The 21,213-nt window shown below is 37.4% G+C and overlaps 2 protein-coding genes across 2 annotated transcripts; both read left to right on the top strand.

The window, feature by feature from the left end:
- Nucleotides 1–1,219: 1,219 nt before the first annotated feature.
- Nucleotides 1,220–10,953, top strand: LOC131800464 (uncharacterized). Its single transcript, XM_059125911.1, has 4 exons — nucleotides 1,220–1,513; nucleotides 1,569–1,802; nucleotides 1,869–2,016; nucleotides 10,940–10,953. Exons 1-4 carry the CDS (start codon nucleotides 1,220–1,222, stop codon nucleotides 10,951–10,953), a joined length of 690 nt encoding a protein of 229 aa, XP_058981894.1.
- Nucleotides 10,817–14,683, top strand: LOC101889903 (dynein axonemal intermediate chain 4). Its single transcript, XM_059126014.1, has 3 exons — nucleotides 10,817–12,339; nucleotides 14,103–14,318; nucleotides 14,401–14,683. Exons 1-3 carry the CDS (start codon nucleotides 10,958–10,960, stop codon nucleotides 14,612–14,614), a joined length of 1,812 nt encoding a protein of 603 aa, XP_058981997.1. The 5' UTR covers nucleotides 10,817–10,957; the 3' UTR covers nucleotides 14,615–14,683.
- The last annotated feature ends 6,530 nt before the right edge of the window (nucleotides 14,684–21,213 follow it).

Here is a 21,213-nt window from a genome sequence, read left to right as displayed (position 1 = left end):
ATTTCCAGAGCACAATGGCCACCAAAATCTTCGGATACCAATCCGTTGGACTATTGTGTCTGAAGTATTTTGGAAAGCAAGGTTGGCACTTGCCCTTTTGGCCCTTCGTCGGGAATGGGCCAAAATACCGCCGAGCAACATTCGGGCAGCGTGTGACGATTTCATTGGCCGGTTGAAGGCCATAATTCGGGCCAAAGATTACCATTTTGAACGAATCTAAACTTATTCTAAAAGTTGATACATTTCCGACATATTTTGCTTTCATTCAACGAAATTGAAAAGAAAATGTAAAAATATGGCGCTTTTTTCTCGCCCTGTATTCCACCTTTACACCAGATCTTGTGTTGTCAGATATATTAGGATTTGCGAAATTAGCAGACAATCGAACTCCTATTTCACATTTTGTAAAAGATGCAATTATTCCAAATTTTGACCCTTTGTGGGGTCGTCCATTTTCGCACTCGACCTAGAACTGACAAAAATATTGTCATTTGTAACATTTGCACAAAATCGAATGATTTCATCATTTTGAAAGAGGTAAATTGTTTTCTTTGAATATTTTGACTATTGTGGGGGCGGTATCCTAAGGTGTGGACCGATGACAAAAATATTGTCATTTGCAAAGTTTGCACAAAATCGAATGATTCCATCTCTATTTGAATGAGGTAAATTATTTTCTTTGAAAATGTTGATCTTTTGGGGGGGAGGTATCCTAAGGTGTAGGCCGATGTTGCCCACCTCCAAACTCGCTCTAAGTTAGACAATAACATTACGATGTACCAAATTTGGATCATATCGAACACTCCCTTCGAGAGTTATAATGCGCTCCAGCTAGCTAGTGAGTCTGACGGACGAACGGACATCCCTAGGTCGACTCTAAATATCTTCAAACTGATTTGTTCCAAAGAGACCTAGGATCTAAAACCGTTATTTCGACATGGCATTTTTGCCCTTTATAACCAAATGCCGGAGGGCATAATCATTTGGATATGATCTCACGGTACCGCTCACCATTCACCACCCAGACAAAATGGAATTCCAAATCAATAAAAGATGCCTCTCTACCTGTTACTCCCTTAATACTGATTCCATCCATACTCGTGTGACTATTTTTCCAGTTGCTGCATCCAAGTCCAAATGCATTGGCAAGAAATACAACATTCATTCGAAACAAAATTATTTGAAATCCGTAAAAAGGAACATCAGCAATATTGATTATATGAACTTCTCAAGGGACCCAAGGGCCGGGCGATTGGAGAATACTGGTGAAACAATTTGGATAACAGCATCGTACGAACCCAAAGACGTGCCTTATCTCCAGAATGGTCCATTGGGTGATGAAAAATACAAATTTGAATTTGCATATTTCTATTGGACCGATCATAAATTGGCAAAAGAATCCGGCGTTTTGCCCTTTGAGCTTCATGCGGTATTTTCGAATACCCGATTTCAAAGCTATGAAGAGGCTGCCAAGAGAAATTTTGGAATTGTCATTTTAGTGAGGAGGCATATGGTGAGTTGTGAGTTATTTCAATTTTTTTCCTCATGAATATTGCATTGCATTCCAGGAAACCGCATCGAAATATTCCAACGACTTTTATGAGTACTTGATAGATGTGCAGAATCCCAAGGATGTCTACGAATTCGAGCAAGAAGAAGCATTTTCATTATTTATGATATTGAATTTGGGCTCTGAATACAATGTCTACCTTGGCAAATCGACAGTACCAAATGCCGTATCGTGCAATACCGATGTCATATGGATAGACTACGACGAAATTGTTGAAATTATGCCCCGCGATGTAGGCTCAAATTCAAGGTCAACAAAAAATAAATATGATTTAATTATGTAACAATCCATATTTCAGGTCAAATACTTCGAAGATCTGATGGCATTCGGTGACAAGCCAATGATGAACAACACAATTCCGACTACGGCACCGATATCAGTGATTTATCATTCGGTGTATCTGTTGGATTACGAAATAAATGGTTGGTTTATCGAACCATTTGAAGGTTTGGGAATCACATTCGATTCTGGTATACGTTTGGGAAATATGCAATGGTCGATTATAATAGTTGTGTTTTTGTTATTGCAATTATCTTAAAATCACAACAAAAAAAAAATAAATAAGTAATAATAAATAACAAGTGAAAAAACAGTTAAGTTCTGGCCGGGTCGATCTTTTAATACCCTCCACCAGTAACTTGAAAATTCAAAAAAAAAAAAAAAAAAACAGTAAAAAAGCTGTAAGTTCGGCTGGGCCGAACTTTGAATACCCTCCACCATTTGGAAAGAATTTGGTAATTTTTAAAAACAATAACATCCGTTAAAAATTCTGTTAAAATCTAAAAAACACCGAATGTAGCTATTATGTTAGGGTCTATACGACGACATGAACCTGCGTAGATAACATTTGTCATAAGCCATTACAATATTCAAATACGAGACTTAAAAAATCGGTTATAATGTCATAAAATCAAAATACCGAATATCGGGAGGTACCGTAGACCTGCACAGAAAATTTTCTGTCTTAGGCTGTAGTACCCATTTCGAACTTTAAATATCAAATTTGAAACAATTCCGGTGAATAAATTCGCTAAAATCATCAAAATACCGAATATCGGGTGGAACCGTTATAGGGGGGCTCTACGAAGAGACGGACCTGCGCAGACAATTTTCTGTCTTAGGCTGTAGAATTCATTTCGAACTTTAAATACCAAACTTGAAACAATTCTGATGAAAAATGTCCATAAAATCATTAAAATACCGAATATCGGGGGGTACCGTCATACGGGGGCTATACGAAGACGTAGACCTGTGCAGACAATTTTCTTTCATAGGTTGTAACATCCATTACGAACTTTAAATACCAAATTTGAAACAATTTCGGTGAATAAAATCGCTAAAATCATTAAAATACAGAATATCGGGAGGTACCGCTATATGGGGCTATACGAAGACGTGGACCTGCACAATTTTCTGTCTTAGCCTGTAGTATCCATTACAAACTTCAAATACGAAATTTGAAACAATTCCGGTGAATAATGTCGCTAAAATCATCAAAATACCGAATATGTGGAGTACCGTTATATAGGGGCTATACCAAATCGTGAACCTGCATGGCCCATTTTCAATACCAAAAGTCCTGCAGACATAACATACATTTGAGCAAAATTTTATCAATCTACTTCAATTCGTTCGGAAGCTAGAGTGATTTCCACAGACGGACAGACCGCCGGCCGTACATTGCTAAATCGACATAGAATTTTATGCTAATAAGGAATATATATATTTTGTGGGGTCTAAAATGTGTATTTCGAGGTGTTAAAAATAGAATGACAAACTTAATATACCCTCCATACTATGATGGGGGTATAAAATAAACAAGTAAAAAAACATTAAGTTCGGCCGGGCCAAACTTTTAATACCCTCCACCTTAGGGTAAAAGAAACATTAGAAGAAATGTGGCAAAAAGCATTAAAATGCCGAATATTGGGAGGTTCCGTTATATGGGGGCTACACCAAAACGTGGACCTATAATTACAATGTTTCGCCACACGAACTAGGACCCATTATGACCCACAAATACCAATTTTTAGACAAATCAGTGAAAAAATGTGGCAAAAACCATCAAAATACCGAATATCGGGAGGTACCGTTATATGGGGGCTATATCAAATCATGGACCCACGCATGCATTGTTTCGACACCGAAGCTGGAACCCATTATGACCCACAAATACCAATTTTCAGACAAATCCGTGAAAAAATGTGGCAAAAATCATCAAATTACCGAATATCGGGAGGTACCGTTATATGGGGGCTATACCAAAACGTGGACCTATAATTACAATGTTTCGCCACACGAACTAGGACCCATTATGACCCACAAATACCAATTTTTAGACAAATCAGTGAAAAAATGTGGCAAAAACCATGAAAATACCGAATATCGGGAGATACCGTTATATGGGGGCTATACCAATTCATGGACCCATACATGCAATGTTTCGCTACACGCTCAGGGACCCATTATGACCTACAAATACCAATTTCCAGACAAATCCGTGATAAAATGTGGCATAAATCATCAAAATACCGAATATCGGGAGGTACCGTTATATGGGGACTATACCAGAACGTGGACCGATATATCTCATTTTCAATACCAACCATCCTAGACACAATGCAAATATCTCTGCTAAATTTTGGCGCTCTACGTCAAATATTGTGGGCTGTATCGTGATTTCAACAGACAGACGGACAGACAGACAGACGGACAGACAGACAGACAGACAGACAGACGGACATCGTTAAATCGACTTAGAATTTTATGCTGATTATGAATATATATACTTTATGGGGTCTAAGATGAATATTTAAGGATGTTACAAACGGAATGACAAAGTTAATATACCCTCCTTTCCAAGGTGGAGGGTATAAAAATACACTTAAATGAAAAAAAAAAAACAAGTAAAAAAGCTGTAAGTTCGGCCGGGCCGAACGGTACGGTATATGGTGGCTATACGAAGGCGGAGACCTACATGGCCCATTTTCTGTTTTATGCTGCAGTATCTATTACGAACTTCAAATATCAAATTTGGAACGATTCCGTTAAGTAATGTCGCTAAAATCATCAAAATACCGAATATCGGGGGGTACCGTTATATGGGGGCTATACGAAGACGTGGACCTACACAGATTATTTTCTGTCTTAGGCTGTAGTATCTATTACGAACTTTAAATGCCAAATTTGAAACAATTCCTGTGAATAATGTCGCTAAAATCATCAAAATACCGAATATCGGGAGGTACCGTTATATGGGGGCTATACGAAGACGTGGACCTACATGGCCCAGTAACGAACTTTACCTGCCTACTGATAAAATATATATGTGTGCAAAATTTTAGCATTCTATCTCAATTTGTTCGAAAGATAGCGTGATTACAACAGACAGACAGACACACAGACGGACATGGCTAAATCGTCTTAGAATTTTACGCTGATCAAGAATATATATACTTTGTTGGGTCTGACATGAGTATTTCGAGGAGTTACAAACGGAATGACAAAATTGATATACCCTCCATAGTATGGTGGAGGGTATAAACATGTATAGGGCTATCGGGGGGTAAAGTTATATGGGGGTTATACGATATCGTGGACCGATTCAACCCATCTTCGAACTTGACCTGTCTACAGACAAATGGCTGAACTGTGCAAAATTGTTCTAGCATCCTATCTTTATTAGTTTTGGCTCTAACGTGATTACATGAGACGGACGGACGAAATTTTACGCTAATCAAGAATATATACCTTGTTATGTCTAAAATCATTATTTCGATGAGTTACTAACGGAATTGCGAACTTAACATACCCTCATTACAAACAAACAAGCGTCTTTCATTTTTCTCGGGCATCCTTCGCAAACAATTCCGAAGAAAATGAAGTACAAATTTCCCTTTTTCAACAGCACACTTCAGCTGTCACTTTTGATACGTGTCCGTTCACTTCAGGGTATTGTGACGCGAATTGTAGTCTCATAATTGGACGTTTACCTCTCTCTGCCGATAGGCTCGTGCAGCCGTTGAGTGAAATTCGATATTTTTATTTCCCATAATCAGAAACCTCGGTAACAAGCGCGATGGTGGGTGGAAAGCTATGTTTTCCATTAAAATGAAGCAAATAATGCAAAAACAAATACGGTGCATTTTTTCTTTTCCACTGAATGATTCGATTTATTGCAGGCCAAACTATTAAGGGGCGGGGGAGTGGGGTTAGAGGGTGAGAATTGAATTTCAAAAATGTTCATCTCGGTATAACAATCAAGAAGAGAAACACTTCGCTGAAGTTCTATTTTTATAAACTAGACCGCACTACGGCCCATGAACATTAACTGGCTTTAGAGAGGGAAAACATAGACCCAGAAATGACCTGCATAGAACTTAAATTCAGAAAACCATACGTTTTTATATAGCCCCCATATAACGGTACCTCCCGATATTCGGTATTTTGATGATTTTAGCGTCATTATTCCCCGGAGTAGTTTCAAATTACGTATTTAGAGTTCGTAATGGGAACTACAGTCTGTGACAGCAAATTGTCTACGCAGGTCCAGGTTTTCGTATAGGCCCCATATATCAGTACCTCCCTACATTCGGTAGTTTTAGGTACAATACTCACCGAAATTGTTTTAGATGTCGTATTGGAAGTTTGTAATGGATTCTACAGCCTGTTACAGATAGTTGTCTATGCAGGTCCAGGTTTTTCGTATAGCTCCGATATAACGGTACCTCCCTATATACGGTATTTTGATGATTATTAACAGTTTATTTCACTTTCGAATTTGAATATGGTAATAGCTTATGACAAATAATGCTTATGTAGGTCCACGTCGTATAGACCCCAACGGCTATATTCGGTATTTTTTAAATTTTAGCAGAATTCTTTTTTTTGAAAATTTCCAAATTCGTTCCAAATGGTAGAGGGTATTCAAAGTTCGGCCCGGCCGAACTTACTGCTTTTCTATTTGATTAACTTGTTATTGTTTTTTTTTTTTTTTTTTTGTTATTACTATTTTTTATACCCTACAACACTATATGTTGGGGGTATTATAAGTTTGATTGGGCCAACAATTATGTAACACCTCGAAATATTGGTTTCCCGCATAGGAAAGTATATATGGATCTTCCTATCTCACTGAGACGAGTCGATCTTGCTATGTATGTCCGTCCGTCTGTCAGTCTGTCCATGTTAATTTATAATCAAGCTACAGGTCGCAATTATTAGTTGATCCTCACGAAATTGAAAATGGAGGTGGGGTTATGGTCAGAATATAACCCTATTATTTTTGGAGACGATCGCACGATATTTAGGGTTTGAAATGGACCAAAAACTGAAAAAATTCCTGATTTTGCAGTTGATCTATAGGCCACAATCATGAACCAATCGACGCGAAGTGAGGGTATTATATGCATATCGCAATTATCGTCTGATCCTCATGAAATTTTGCATGGGGGTAGGGTTAGGGTCAAAATTAAAGCCTATTGTTATTAAGATGTACATTTAGAGGTGCAAATGGACTAAAACAAAATTAATTTTTTCTAATTTAGTAGTCGTTCTATAGGCCAGAATTGAAAACTAATCGACCCGGAATTTCGCATGAAATTGTTTTGAAATTGTTTTGATTACTTAAAAAGACTACGGAATGCGTAAATATTGGCCAAATTCACCGGGTCAAAAAACTTGGGGTAACCTCTGGGCGGTGCTCTTTGACATCATGTCAAAAACGAGTTCTTCCAACATGGTTTGGATATAAGGGGTAGTAGTAGTAGTGATATGCGATAATATGTGATACCTTACATGGTCGGCCCCGCATAGCTTTAGCCTTTGCTCGCTTGTTTTTAATTATCATTACTTTTTTACTAACGACCTGGCTTCTAATACATAAGTTCACAACAAAACTAACTGCTAACCGATTCCAATGGTGAAGATTACCACATGTTTGGTCTATATTTTACTATTTTTATACCCTCAGCCATATGGCTACAGAGGGTATATATCATTTGATACGGCCAAAACGTTCCTAGTCGAAATAACTGTTTTAGACCCTAGGTCTCTTTGGACCAAATCCGTTTCAGAACATTTGGAGTCGATCTAGCGATGTCCGTCCGTCTGTCTGTCTGTCTGGCTGGTGCGCACGATAACTCTCGAAGGGAGTATCCGATTTGATCCAAAGTTGGTACATCGTAATATTATTGTCAAACTTAGATCGAGTTCGGAGATGGACAATATCGGTCCACTCCTTCTGGTACCTCCCACACAAACTATCAAAATTTTCAAAGAAAATAATTTATTACACAGAAAGAGAAAGGATGATCCGATTTTGCTCCAACTTTGCGAATCATAATATCTTCATCAGTTCTAGGCCAGGTGCGAAAATTGACAATATCGGTCCACTCCATCAGGTACCTCCCCCACACAGGGTCAAAATTTTGAATAATTACAACTCTGATAAAATGTTATGTAAGAGCCCGATTGTCTTCAAATTTCACACATCTTAATAATTTTATTAACCCAAGGTCTGGTGTGAAAATGGTATGTATCGGTCCACTCCCTCCCATACAAAATGTCGAAAATTTCAAAAAATGTATTTTTTGCACAAAAAGAGAAACGATAATCCGATTTTGCTCTAACTTTGCATATGCTAATATTTGCGTCAGTGCTACGTCAGGTGCGAATATGGACAACATCGGTCCACTCAATCAAGTACCTCTCCCACAAAAAGACAAAATTTTGAATAATTGCAACTCTTATAAAATTTGATTTAAGAGTCGATTATATATTTTCTGCAAAGAAAGATAAGCAATAACCTGATTTTGATCCAACTTTTCAAATCCTAATGTTTGCGTCAGTTCTAGGTCAGGTGCAAAAATGAATGATCCATCCACTCCATCCACACTCCATCAAGTCCTTCTGGTACCTCCCCCCTAAGGGTCAAATTTTTTAATAACCAAAACATTTATAAAACCCGAAGTAAGCGTCAGGTTCTCTTTATATTTCACATAACCCATTATTTTCACTAACAAAAGATCTTTTGTGAAGATGGGATATATTGGTCCACTTCTTTTGGTATCCAACTCTCTTAAAATTCCACAAATACAAACATTTTTGATAAACCATTATCTGTTGTGCTGATGATATATATATATATATATATATATATATATATATATATATATATATATATATATATATATATATATATATATATATATATATATATATATATATATATATATATATATATATATATATATATAGGTGAACCCCTTCTGGTACCTCATTCAAAAAGGGTCACAATTTTTAATACTTGTATTGTCATTATTTGCTATATCTAAATATATGTCTCTTTGTCAGAAACCTGAGATGTATATGGAATTAATGATTTTTCATAAATTGGATACAAATGTTCGATTTTCTTGTAATATTGCCCAATATGTTTATATGTATTAAAGAAGCATGAAAATATAATGCTTCAAACGACTATATCTGGTAGCCCATGCACGTTAGGATTTTCTAAAAATTATCATATATTTATGTAAAGTGAAGGAAGTTACCAATATAGTCCAATCCTGGCCCGTCGCAATATTTATATCATATTTATTTAGGTCCGATACGAAATGGCCAATATTGGCCCATTCTTTCGGAACGTACTCCACAAGAAGTTAAACATTTGAATAATCATAACAGAAGTCAAAATATGGTTAAGTAATCGTACATTGGCTGAGGGTATACATCTGTCGGCAAAACTGACAGATACTTTTTAACTTAATAACTGAGGTATTGATAAATTTACCCGGCAACTTAACAAACATTTGTTGCCAAGCTACAGTGCTACGGGAACTATGTAACCGGCTTCTGAGGATATTTAAAAATAAACAAAAAAAAAAAAAACACAACTCCAGTATTGCAGGCATTTGAAAAATGTCCCTAAATCCAGAAGAATATCTACGAGAGAAATTTGAAAAACTAAATCTTAAAATAAATCGACATGAAACGCTACAAAGTCAAGATTCGTTCAGATCGGAGGACTCGGAAGAATTGCAGATGCCAGCACAGAAGGGGCTTGGCTCGATACGGACAACTTTGGATGATATCGAGGAGGGTGTAAGTTGAGATGAAAAGTTTCTTGTGGCCAGATTATATATCAGGGCATTTTTTTGAAGCTACGGAAAAGTTTTTTACCAAAAAGCAAGATCAAAATTAAATAAATTAAAAAAAAAATAGATGACATCTGTATTTAAATAGAAAAGCGAAACGTGCGTGAGTTGTTTATACCAGTGTTTCCAAAGCCAGAGCAGCTAAAAATGACCTATTATATAAACATTTATTTTACATTGCAAAGGGTTTCTATTTTGTTTTAAAAAAACTCTGGAGAGCGCCTAAAAGCATGCTTTAAAAAAATTGTACTGCTAGATGGGAAAAAAAGCCTCTTTACATGTGACTCTAACATGATGTGTAAGCAGGCATTTAATAGTTTACTTTTTCTATTTTTATACCCTCCATCATAGTATGGAGGGTACATTAAGTTTGTCATTCCGTTTGTAACACCTCGAAATATACATTTTAGACCCCACAAAGTATAGACATTCCGTCCGTCTGTCAGTCTGTGGAAATCACTCTAGCTTCTGAACGAACTGAAGTAAGTTGATAAAAATTTACTCAAATGTGTATTCTGTCTGCAGAACTTTTGGTATTGAAAGTGGGCCATATAGGTCCACGTCTTCGTATAGCCCCCAAATAATGGTTCCCCCCCCCCCCCCCCCCCCCCCGATATTCGGTATTTTGATAATTTTGGCGACATTATTCACCGGAATTGTTTCAAATTTGGTATTTGAATTTAGTAAGGAATACTACAGCCTATGACAGAAAATCTTCTGTGCAGGTCCACGTCTTCGTATAGCCCCCATATAACGGTACCACCCGATATGCGGTATTTTGACGATTTTAGCGACATTATTTACCGGAATTGTTTAAAATTTGGTATTTGAAATTCGTCATAGATACTACAGTATAGGACAGAAAATGGGCCATGAAGGTCCACGTTTTCGTATAGCCCTGATATAACGGTACCTCCCGATATTCGGTATTTTGATGGTTTTAGCGACATTATTAACCGGAATTGTTTCAAATTTGGTATTTGATGTTCGTAATAGATACTACAGCCTATGACAGGAATTGTTTGTGCAGGTCCACGTTTTGCTATAGCCCCATATAATAGTACCTCCCTATATTCGGTATTTTGATGATGCAAGTCCAAGTCATCGTATAGACTCTAATATAACGGCTACATTCGGTAGTTGCGAGATTTTAACGAATTCTCTTTTCCTTTTCTCTTCTCTCATTTTCATTATTTTCCCCTTCCCTCTGCAGATCAAACAAAGTAAGATCATGGTCAATGTACAGCCCAATCGTTTGGCCCCATCGCTGAGTGTCTGCCGACGCCAGTTGCCGAAACGCATGAATCCCTTTATCAAAATAACTCTCAAGAAAACCGCTGACATTGTGCTCTACGAACAGCGCAGCACAACGGTACTGCGAGATAGTGAGGAGGGCCGTTTGGTGGAGGAAGATAATCGACGTTATGAATATCTAACCCAAGGCCAGGGACGCAAACGCATTTGCTTCCCGGTGGAGACCCAAACATCGGTGATACTGACCAAAACTCGTAGCGTCAATACGGATTCAATTGCCAAGGGCAATGTCGCCTCATATGTTTCGAATTTTGAAATGTTCGACACGTACAAGGATCTGGAGCAGACCACACAGAGTGTCGATGTGGATGGAAGGCACAAGATGCAGGTGACCACCTACAAAGTGGGTGGGGTGGATCAATTTGTCGATATCAATAAAACGCCACAATTCAATCTCGCCCTCATGTTGACCATGCGCATTTTGGCCGGCAATAATTTTGAGAGAGCCCAGAGACGTTTTCGCAACATGATCATGCCGGACCCGTTGGCCTTGCAGGTGCGCTACAGCTATCGCATGGATCTTTTGTGGACATTCAGTATACCCCTGCAGGCAGGTGACAGTCAATCGATTACCGCCTTAAGTTGGTGTCCGAAACATGGCGACATCTTGGCCGCCAGCTATGGCATATTTGGCTCCACCGCAACTGTGGTACCACAACGTGGCTGCGTTTGCATTTGGAACATCAAAAATCCCGTCAACCCTGAGAGAATCTATCATTTCAATGTACCCGTTCTGGCGGTGGAATTTTCACCATTTGTTCCACAACTGATTGCCATTGGTCTCTATGATGGCACCCTACATGTCTATGACATTAGCAACATTGAAAGGCCCCAAATAGCGCAATCTCAGCGCTCCACCTCGCCCAGCAGTGAACCGATAGCCTGCATTAGATGGATACCCCATAGCAAGAGTGAAACACGACTCCATGACATTGAGCCATTTCTGGCATTGGCCCGAGATGGTTCCATTACCAGATATAGTCTCATCAATAGTCCATATCTCTTGGGATACCAGCTGATGAAACTAAATCGAGTCGATGGCAATGCTGAGGGTATACTGCTGGACAACAAGCCAATACTCCTGGAGGCAAATCGTCATCCGCAGGGCATGTACATCGCTTTGGATGCCCAGCAAACAGATGTGTATTATGTCCTCACCGATGAGGGATGCCAGCACAAATGTTCGACCAATTATCCCCAGCAACAGTTACACGTTCTGCAGCTGCATGAGGCCGGTATTAATTATATGGAATTTTCACCATGGTCACCGAAATTGTATTTGACCTGTGGCAATGATTGGTAAGGCTCCAATACCTACTATGAAATATAGCAACAATTTGTAAATATGAATTTCGGTACTCGGAGTTCTGAGGGGGAAGAGTTTGGTAGAATTTCCCAAAATCACTTGTTCATCTGATTTCTTGACAGCCTTAACCCTATTTAATTTAAAATGAGATTGTTCCAAATTAAATGTATCTAGCCGTGTTTGTGGTCATAGCAAATATTGTCCGATATAAAGTACTATTTAGTTCAACTGGGCCGAAATTTTAATAGCCTCCACCATTTGGAAGGAACTTGGAAATTTTCAAAAAAAAAAAAAAAAATCGGAAAACCACCACTTAAATTAAAATCGTTATATGGGAACTATATAGCAGAAGACGTGGACCTGCATACGAAAACTTTTGCCAAAGGCTGTAGTACCCATGACGAAATTCAAATACGAAATTTAAAACGATTCCGGTGAATAATGTACAAATTATTCTGCTAGATTTTGACGTTCTACATCAAATAATGTGGGCTGTATCGTGATTTCAACAGACAGACGGACAGACAGACAGACGGACATCAGCATTTTATGCTGATTATGAATATATATACATTATCGTGTCTACAACGAATGACAATGTTAATATACCCTCCTTTTCAAGGTGGATGGTATAAAAATGGCCTTTAAAGGAAGGTGCATTGGTGCAACTTGGTTTTCTAGTTCTCAAGTTTTGAAACTTCGTCCGGAGCCTTTATATGGTCTTATCCATACAAAAAAAGGTACTCCACTATTTTTCGCACACCGAACAGTGCAGAGCTCTGAAATCTGAAGCAAATCTTTAAAGTTGTGTCGACATAATTCTCTGTAGGTCGTTGGGGTCCAATTCTTGTACCAGCTGTATCCTGAAAGTTTTCACACCCTAATCCCTTTCGCGAAACTGTCCACGATGTCCGATGTATATCCGTTTGTCCGTCTGTGGATATCACTCTAGCTTCCGAACGAAATGAAGTAAGTTGATAAAATTTTACTCCAATGTGTATTACGTCTGCAGGACATTTGGTATTGAAAATGGGCGTCGTATAGCCCCACGTCTTCGTATATCCCCCATGTAACGGTACCACCCGATATGCGGTATTTTGATGATTTTAGCGACATTATTTACCGGAATTTTTTCCAAATTGGCATTTAAAGTTTGTAACAGATACTACGGCTTGAGACAGACAATGGGCCATGTAGGTCCACGTCTTCGCATAGCCCCCATATAACGGTACCTCCCGATATGCGGTATTTTATTTCAAAATTGGTATTTAAAGATCTTAATGGATACTACATCCTAAGGCAGAAAATGAGCCATGTAGGTCCACGTCTTCGTGTAGCCCCCATATAACAGTACCTCCCAATATTGGGTGTTTTGATGATTTTAGAGACATTATTTACCGGAACTATTTCAAATTTAGTATTTGAAGGTCGTAATGTATACTACAGCCTATGACAGAAAATTGTCTGTGCGGGTCCACGTCTTCGTATAGCCCCTATATAACTGTCCCCCCGATATTCGGTATTTTGATGATTTTAGCGACATTATTTACCGGTACTATTTCAAATTTAGTATCTGAAGGTCGTAATTAATTCCATAGCCTATGGCAGAAAATTGTCTGTGCAGCTCCACGTTTTAGTATAACCCCATGATACCTCCCAAATGCTTACCAAATGGTGGAGGGTATTCAAAGTTCGGCCCGGCCGAACGTACAGCTTTTTTACTTGTTTATTTTAATTGCCGATTATCTCCTTCCAGGTGCATTCGCATTTGGTTAATGGGTATTTTCAGGCCGCTGATAACTCTAAAATACCACATGAGTCCGGTCTACTGTGCCACATGGAGTACGGTACACTCGTCGATTATTGTGGCCCTACATCGAGATACCGTTGACGTCTGGGATTTGAGACGCAGCATTTTACAGCCAGCATCATCGACAAGGATCGACAGTACAGCGTATTACACAACATTGAGGTGGGTTGAAGGAAATCAATTATGGACAAATAAAAAAAAAATTGGAACTTTTTCAAATTCTTCTTTGTTTTTCCAATTTTAGTCTATCACGATGCGGTCGCTCAGTGGCCGTGGGCAACGACAAGGGACGTGTTGAAATATTGGCCTTCGAGGAAATGCCATTCTCACCACATTTCCAATACGATCATCTGGAGAAGACGATATTTTCAATATTGTCAAATCAAAAGGACTTACTTCGGGATGTCAAAAGTATTGGATATTTTGGGTATCCAAAATTAAGTGATTGTAACAAGTGAATGCATGTATGGTGGCCATAGGCAATGAAATATAAAATAACGACAAAATTGTAATGTTTCCATAACGACAAAAACAGCCAACATCTTTTTTATTTGAAAAACTCAAAAAAAATCTCAATTTTTTAAAAATCTAAGTCGCAAATGAGATGAGTGTAATTTTCCCCTTTTACACATGTTTTAAGATTTTTATACCCTCCACGATACATTGTATGGAGGGTATAATTAGTTCGTCATTCCATTTGTAACTCAAACAATTATTTTACACATAACTAGCTGGCCCGGTCCGCGTTGCCGGCCCGTAATTTTAGTCTTTAATGCTATTATATCATCCACCTTGGAAAGGAGGGTATATTAACTTTTCATTCCATTTGTAACATCACTAAATGTTCGTCATAGACCCCATTAAATATGCATATATATTCATAATCAGTATAAAACTCTAAGTCGATTTGTCCGTCTGTATGTCTGTTTGTTTAAATTACGATACAGCCCACATTATTTGACGTATAGCGTCAAAATTTAGCTGAAAAATTTGTAATGTGTATAGGATGGTTGGTATTGAAAATGATCTATCGGTTCACGTTTTGGTATAGTCCCCATATAACGGTATCTCTCGAAATTCGGTATTTTGATGATTTTTGCCACATTTCTCCTCGGATTTGTCTAACACATATAACGATACCTACCTATATTGGGTATGTTGATAATCCACACATATACGCGTATAATTATTTTAAATTTGGTATTTTAGAAGGTGACAATCCTTGAAGTATAAAATTGTCCACAGAGGTTCCCGTTTTGGAATGGCCCCATATAACGGCCTCATTCACTTTATGGTTTTTTGATAAGTTAACTGCAGTATCCAAACAGTCTTACTGGTATATGAAGTTTAAAGTGAAACACGCTTGAATTTAGATACTTTTATATAAAAAGGTTTCCTTTACCCTCAGATGGATGATAGTAGAATATAACTTAATTTTTCTATTTGTTTTTAAAGTAATATGAATTATTTGTCATTGAAATTGCGCGTTGGAGACCCCATAATTTCCATATCTTTTATCATAGTATAACTCAAAGACGATTAAACAAATGTCCGGTTCCTTAAATCATATGATGGTTATACAAAACGTGATCAGTTTTTGCATAGATTGTTTCTTCTCAAATTACCAACATTTGCCAAAATTAGTATGAAAATATGGTTAAAATGTAAGATATACTTGAAATCGGGTTGTATCCTTATCCGGGGGTTATGGCCCATATCATGAACTGCAAAAGTGATTTAAGGTATCGTGAAAGTTTAGGAAGAATTTCTGAAAGAATAGAAATCCTTTTCCCTTTATATTCGGTATTTTACTGATTGCAGTCCCAATGAATTTTGCATATTGAGTTCTCATTGGACGGATTATTGTCATGTGATAGAAGTAGGTAGGTCCACGTATTGAAATGAGCCCCATAACGTTTTGTCGGTTATTTTTGCTTATTTAAATGTGTTCGCATCTTCCAGCTGAAGCACGATGTAGATCCTGGAGTTGAAAGCTAAATGCCAATTTCAGACATAAAAGATCGCCATTTAACATCTTATTGCGTACTATTTCATTTTTGATATTATTCATTCAGAATTCAAAACAATAAAAAATGTACACTTCTATATAGTTTTTAAAATGAAAAAATTTCACGCCAAAAGGATTTTTTCTTTTATATTTTTTTTGGCATATTTTACTCAATTTTTTTTGCAAGGTTCCATTGCGAAGTTGTATGAATTGTGAAAATCCGTCAAAACGTTCTTGAGTTATAAGCATAGTAACTAATAAACAAATTGAAAAAAAATCTTCAACTTGTTCGCTGGTTTTTTACAGCCAATATTTAAAGGTCCTTACGAAGTTTGGTCCTTACTATTATTTTAAAATTTGATTCCATTGAAAAAAATGTTCTCAGTTTTTCCCTATTTTAGAGTTTTTGCAGTGCAATATGCTCTTTTTTGATTTTTTAGCAATTTTGGTTTGACCACGTTAAATTATTTTGACATCATCTATTCAGTTCCGCCATCCATAATTTTCGTCGCTTTCTACTGCCCAAAAAGACTACACATCATATTAGAATTAAAAAAACACTACAAATGTACATTCCGAAATAGTAAGTCTAAATGGAAAAAAATCATGCAAAATAAAACATTACTATTGTACACTTCAAAAGTCAAAATGAAAATTTTAAAATTTCAAATTTTTACGCGATTTTTTTGGATTTTATCCTTTTCTGCCAAGAGACAATTCCGAATTTGTGTAAATCGTTAAAATCAGATCAGCGGTTCTTGAGTTATAAGCGTAGTAACTAACACAACTTCCTTATATATATATAGACAGATTAGAAGAATGCGAGGTCAGTTCCCTGGCGCCCAAATAAATTCCTAAGTTTGGAGGGAAAGTCAACAGTATCTCGTGTAATAATTTTCAAACCGATATCTTCATTATCTGGCAAATATAAAGATTTTAGATAAATCAAGATTGTGGGCGTAAAAGTAGGCGTGGTCAATATTTTTTTCTTTAAAAACCTAACTCGGGGTATGACGAACGTTTGTACAAAAAATTATGCAAATCGGTCCAGCCGTTTTTAACTGATTCCGTTACCAACAAACAACAATTGATTTTTTTATATATAGATAAGTAAAAAAGCAGGAAGTTCGGCCGGATCCTCCCTCCATCATTTGGAAGAAATTTAAACATTTTCCAAAATATAAAATCCGTTTTAAATTTTGTTAAATTTTTGAAAATTTCGTACAAAGCCGTTATACTGGGGTCAATACGAAGACGTTGATCTGCATAGGCAAATTTTTTTCTAAGCCATTACAATATTCAAATACGAAACTTGAAAAAAATCGGTGAATAATGTGTCTAAAATCACCCAAATACCGAATAAAGAATATGTAGGGGCAATACCAAAACGTGGACCTGTATACGAACATTTTTGTCATAGGCTGTAGTACCCGTTACGAACTTTAAATACAAAGCATGAAAACATGGTGAAAAATGTCACAAAAATAATGGAAAATACAGTTATATGGGGGCTACACGAAGACGTAAGCCGACACAGCCAATTTTCTGTCGTGGGCTGGACCTGCACAGACAATTTTCTGTCGTAGGCTGTAGTACCCGCTACGTACTTAAAATACCAAATTTGAAACAATTCCGGTGAATAGTGTCGCTAAAATCATCAAAATACCGAATATCGGGAGGTACTGTTTTATGGGGGCTGCATGAAAACGTGGACCTGCACAGACAATTTTCTGTCGTAGGCTGTAGTATTCGTTGCGAACTTCAAATACCAAATTTAAAACAATTCCGGTGAGTAATGTCGCTTAAATCATCAAAATACAGAATATCGGGAGGGACCGTTATATGAGAGCTATACGAAGACATGAACCTGCACAGAGAATATTCTGCCTTAGGCTGTAGTATTCATTACGAACTTTAAATACCAAATTTGAAACAATTCCGGTGGATAGTGTCGCTAAAATCACCGAAATTCTGAAATATGGGGGTTATTCCAAAGCGTGGACCTACATGGCCCATTTTCAATACTAAAAGTCCTGTAGACATAATTTATAATTGAGTAAAATTTTATCAACCTTCTTTATTTCGTTCGGAAGCTAGAGTGATTTCTACAGACGGACGGACATCGCTAAATAGACATAGAATTTTATGCCGATCAAGATCAATATATATACTCTGTGGGGTCTGAAAAGTATATTTCGAGGTGTTACAAACGGAATGACAAACTTAATATATCCACCATTCTATGGTGGAGACTAGAGAAAATACCTATTATGATGGAGCTATATGATACCGTAGCCCTATATAGACATTTCTCTTTTAGGGGGTAAAGTGCTAAAAAGAACTTCTACCAGGTGCCTTCGTATAGCCCCCATATAACACCACCTTCCGATATTCGGTATTTTTGTGATCTTAGCGACATTCTTCTCCGGAATTGTTTCAAATTCGGTATTTGAAGATCGCAATGGATACTACAGTCTGAGACAGAAAATTGTCCGTGCAGGTCCACTCCTTTGTATAGCCTCATAAAACGACACCTCCAGATATTCGATATTTTGATAATTTTAGCGACATTCTTCTTCGGAATTGTTTCAAATGTGGTATTTGAAGTTCGCAATGGATACTACAGTCTACGACAAAAAATTGTCCGGTCCACTCCTTTGTATAGCCCCCATATAACGACACCTTCCGATATCCGGCATTTAGAGGATTTTAGCGACATTATTCACCGGAATTGTTTGGTAAAAATTTGGTATTTAAAATTCGTAGGCTATGACAGCCAATGGTCTGTGCAGGTCCACACCTTCGTGTAGCCCCCATATAACGACATCTCCCGATATTCGATATTTTGATGATTTTAGCGACATTCTTCTCCGGAGTTGTTTCAAATTTGGTATTTGAAGTTCGTAATGAGCACTACAGGCTATGGCAGAAAAGTCTATGTGCAGGTCCACGTATAGCCCCCAATATAACGGCAGCTCCCGATATTCGGTATTTTGATGATTTTTCTTAAGTTTCGCATTTGAATATTGAAATGGCTTATGACAAAAATTGCCTATGCAGGTCCATGTCGTCCATGGGTCTACACGACCCTAATATAACGGCTTCATTCGGTATTTCTAAGATTTTAACTGAATTTTTAACGGATTTTATTTTGTTTTGAGAATTGCCAATTTCGAACCAAATGGTGGAGGATATTTTAAGTTCGGTCCGACTGAAAGTACAGTTTTTTACTTGTTTCTATCTATCTTTCTACGTTCCTCTCTTTCTCTTCCCTCGGAAAATTTAATACGAACACAATGGACCAGCAGATCCTCGATTGGAGTGGTTATAAGGCGACCACACATCCTCTAACCTTATCCACACTTAGTCGGTGTTAGTGTTGAAACCAGACTTAGGTCTGGGGAGGTGGGTCTTGGAAATTTGGCCTAGAATAAGTTTTTGGATTTTGGATAAAAAAGAAACAAGTTAAAAAGCAATAAGTTGGCCGGGCCGAACTCAGAGTCTCCTTCACCATTTGGGAAATTTTACAAAAATAAAATCCGTTAAAAATTCTAAATGCGTAATCTGAAACTACGCCGGTGAATAATGACGCTAAAATGATCAAAATACCGAATAGCCGGAGGTACCGTTACATGGAGGCTATACGAAGACGTGGACCTGCAGAAACAACTTTCTGTCTTAGGCTGTAGTATTAATTTCGAACTTCAAATGCCAAATTTGAAACAATTGAATAACCGTATTGCACGAGCCCAACAAAAGTAATTTTTACCGTTGGAAATGAATCCGTCACATCAAACGTGCCCTTTATTTAAAACAATTTCATGTCACAATCAAAGTTTTCAGGCAATCAATATTTTTACAATACATAAAATGACACCAGTGCTTACGACATTAAATGGCCTCAGTTTTCCCGATGCTGACTCCATTTCAAAGGATACAAATGAACGGATCGCAAAACCTTTTTTTTCGTGACCAATAAGATCGGTCGATTTATAGATGGGTGAGGTTGGTGATTTCGTTGTCATTGTCCTCTTCATCAAGGGTGTGTTGTTGAACGATTTTAGATTTGTGATAAGATCGGCCTAAAATTAAAACAAATAAAAATTCAGAAATTCATCGGAGGCAGGTCGGTGTTCACCTACCTGTTCTGGCGTAATGCTGGCAATATAATCATATTCCATCCAAATAACATCGGCCGTACACGCTGTGGCATGTGGAAATGTCGATTTGCCGATGTAAAAAATGTATTGCTCCGTTACATAGGTCACATTGAATATTGTGGGCACATCTGCCCCATCCAGTAGGATAACATTTTCGGGATTTTGAAGATTTTTCAAAAAATCAAAATAATCCAAGGTATAGGCGTTATTGTCAACCTAAAAGTAGGTAAGTAGTTTTTGTCATTATTATTCCGATCGATCGAAAAACATCTTCATTCTTGGACCTGACCTCATACGTAAAGGCAATTATCAGAATGCCATACTTTTCCTTTTCAGCCTCTTGAAGCGAGGTATACTTGTCCTTGATAAACACCATATGCAGTTCCATGAAAAATACATTGTCCGGCAGCCAATGAAAATACATGGAAAAAAATTTGTATTTTTCATCACCGAACGGTCCGCCGGCCAGTGTGGGTATTTCGTTTTGTTCGAAGAAAATTTGAAAGAAAATTGTCTCGCCAGTATTTTTTATTTGGCTCCCTCGCGGTTGTTTATCAATATTTTCATATTCTATGCTCCTTACTTTTCTCGACTCAATCTTGAAATTGCCCTCACGCGATTCAATGTAATATTTTCCAATGCATCCGGAGGTGGCCAGAGCAATGACTGAAAATAAATTACAAAAAAAAAAAAAAAAAAAAAAAAAAAAAAACAAGTAACAAGTAACAAGTGAAAAATCAGTAAGTTCGGCTGGTCCGAACTTTGGATACCCTCCGTCATTTGGAACAAATTTTAAAATTTCAAAAAAAAAAATTAAAATTCGTTAGCAATTCTGTTAAAATCCTAAAAATTACGAACATAGCCGTTAGATTGGGGTCTATACAAAGAT

This window comes from Musca domestica, unplaced genomic scaffold (assembly GCF_030504385.1).
Source record: "Musca domestica strain aabys unplaced genomic scaffold, Musca_domestica.polishedcontigs.V.1.1 36, whole genome shotgun sequence".
In the NCBI taxonomy this organism is placed as follows: Eukaryota; Metazoa; Arthropoda; class Insecta; order Diptera; family Muscidae; genus Musca; species Musca domestica.
This window is presented reverse-complemented; position numbering and strand designations above follow the sequence as displayed.

Coding starts and splice junctions, on each gene's coding strand:
- LOC131800464 (XM_059125911.1), top strand. CDS start 1,220: ATGAACTTCTCAAGGGACCCAAGGGCCGGGCGATTGGAGAATACTGGT. Junction 1,514..1,568: donor TTTTAGTGAGGAGGCATATG/GTGAGTTGTGAG, acceptor ATTGCATTCCAG/GAAACCGCATCGAAATATTC. Junction 1,803..1,868: donor TTGAAATTATGCCCCGCGAT/GTAGGCTCAAAT, acceptor TCCATATTTCAG/GTCAAATACTTCGAAGATCT.
- LOC101889903 (XM_059126014.1), top strand. CDS start 10,958: ATGGTCAATGTACAGCCCAATCGTTTGGCCCCATCGCTGAGTGTCTGC. Junction 12,340..14,102: donor TTGACCTGTGGCAATGATTG/GTAAGGCTCCAA, acceptor ATCTCCTTCCAG/GTGCATTCGCATTTGGTTAA. Junction 14,319..14,400: donor GCGTATTACACAACATTGAG/GTGGGTTGAAGG, acceptor TTCCAATTTTAG/TCTATCACGATGCGGTCGCT.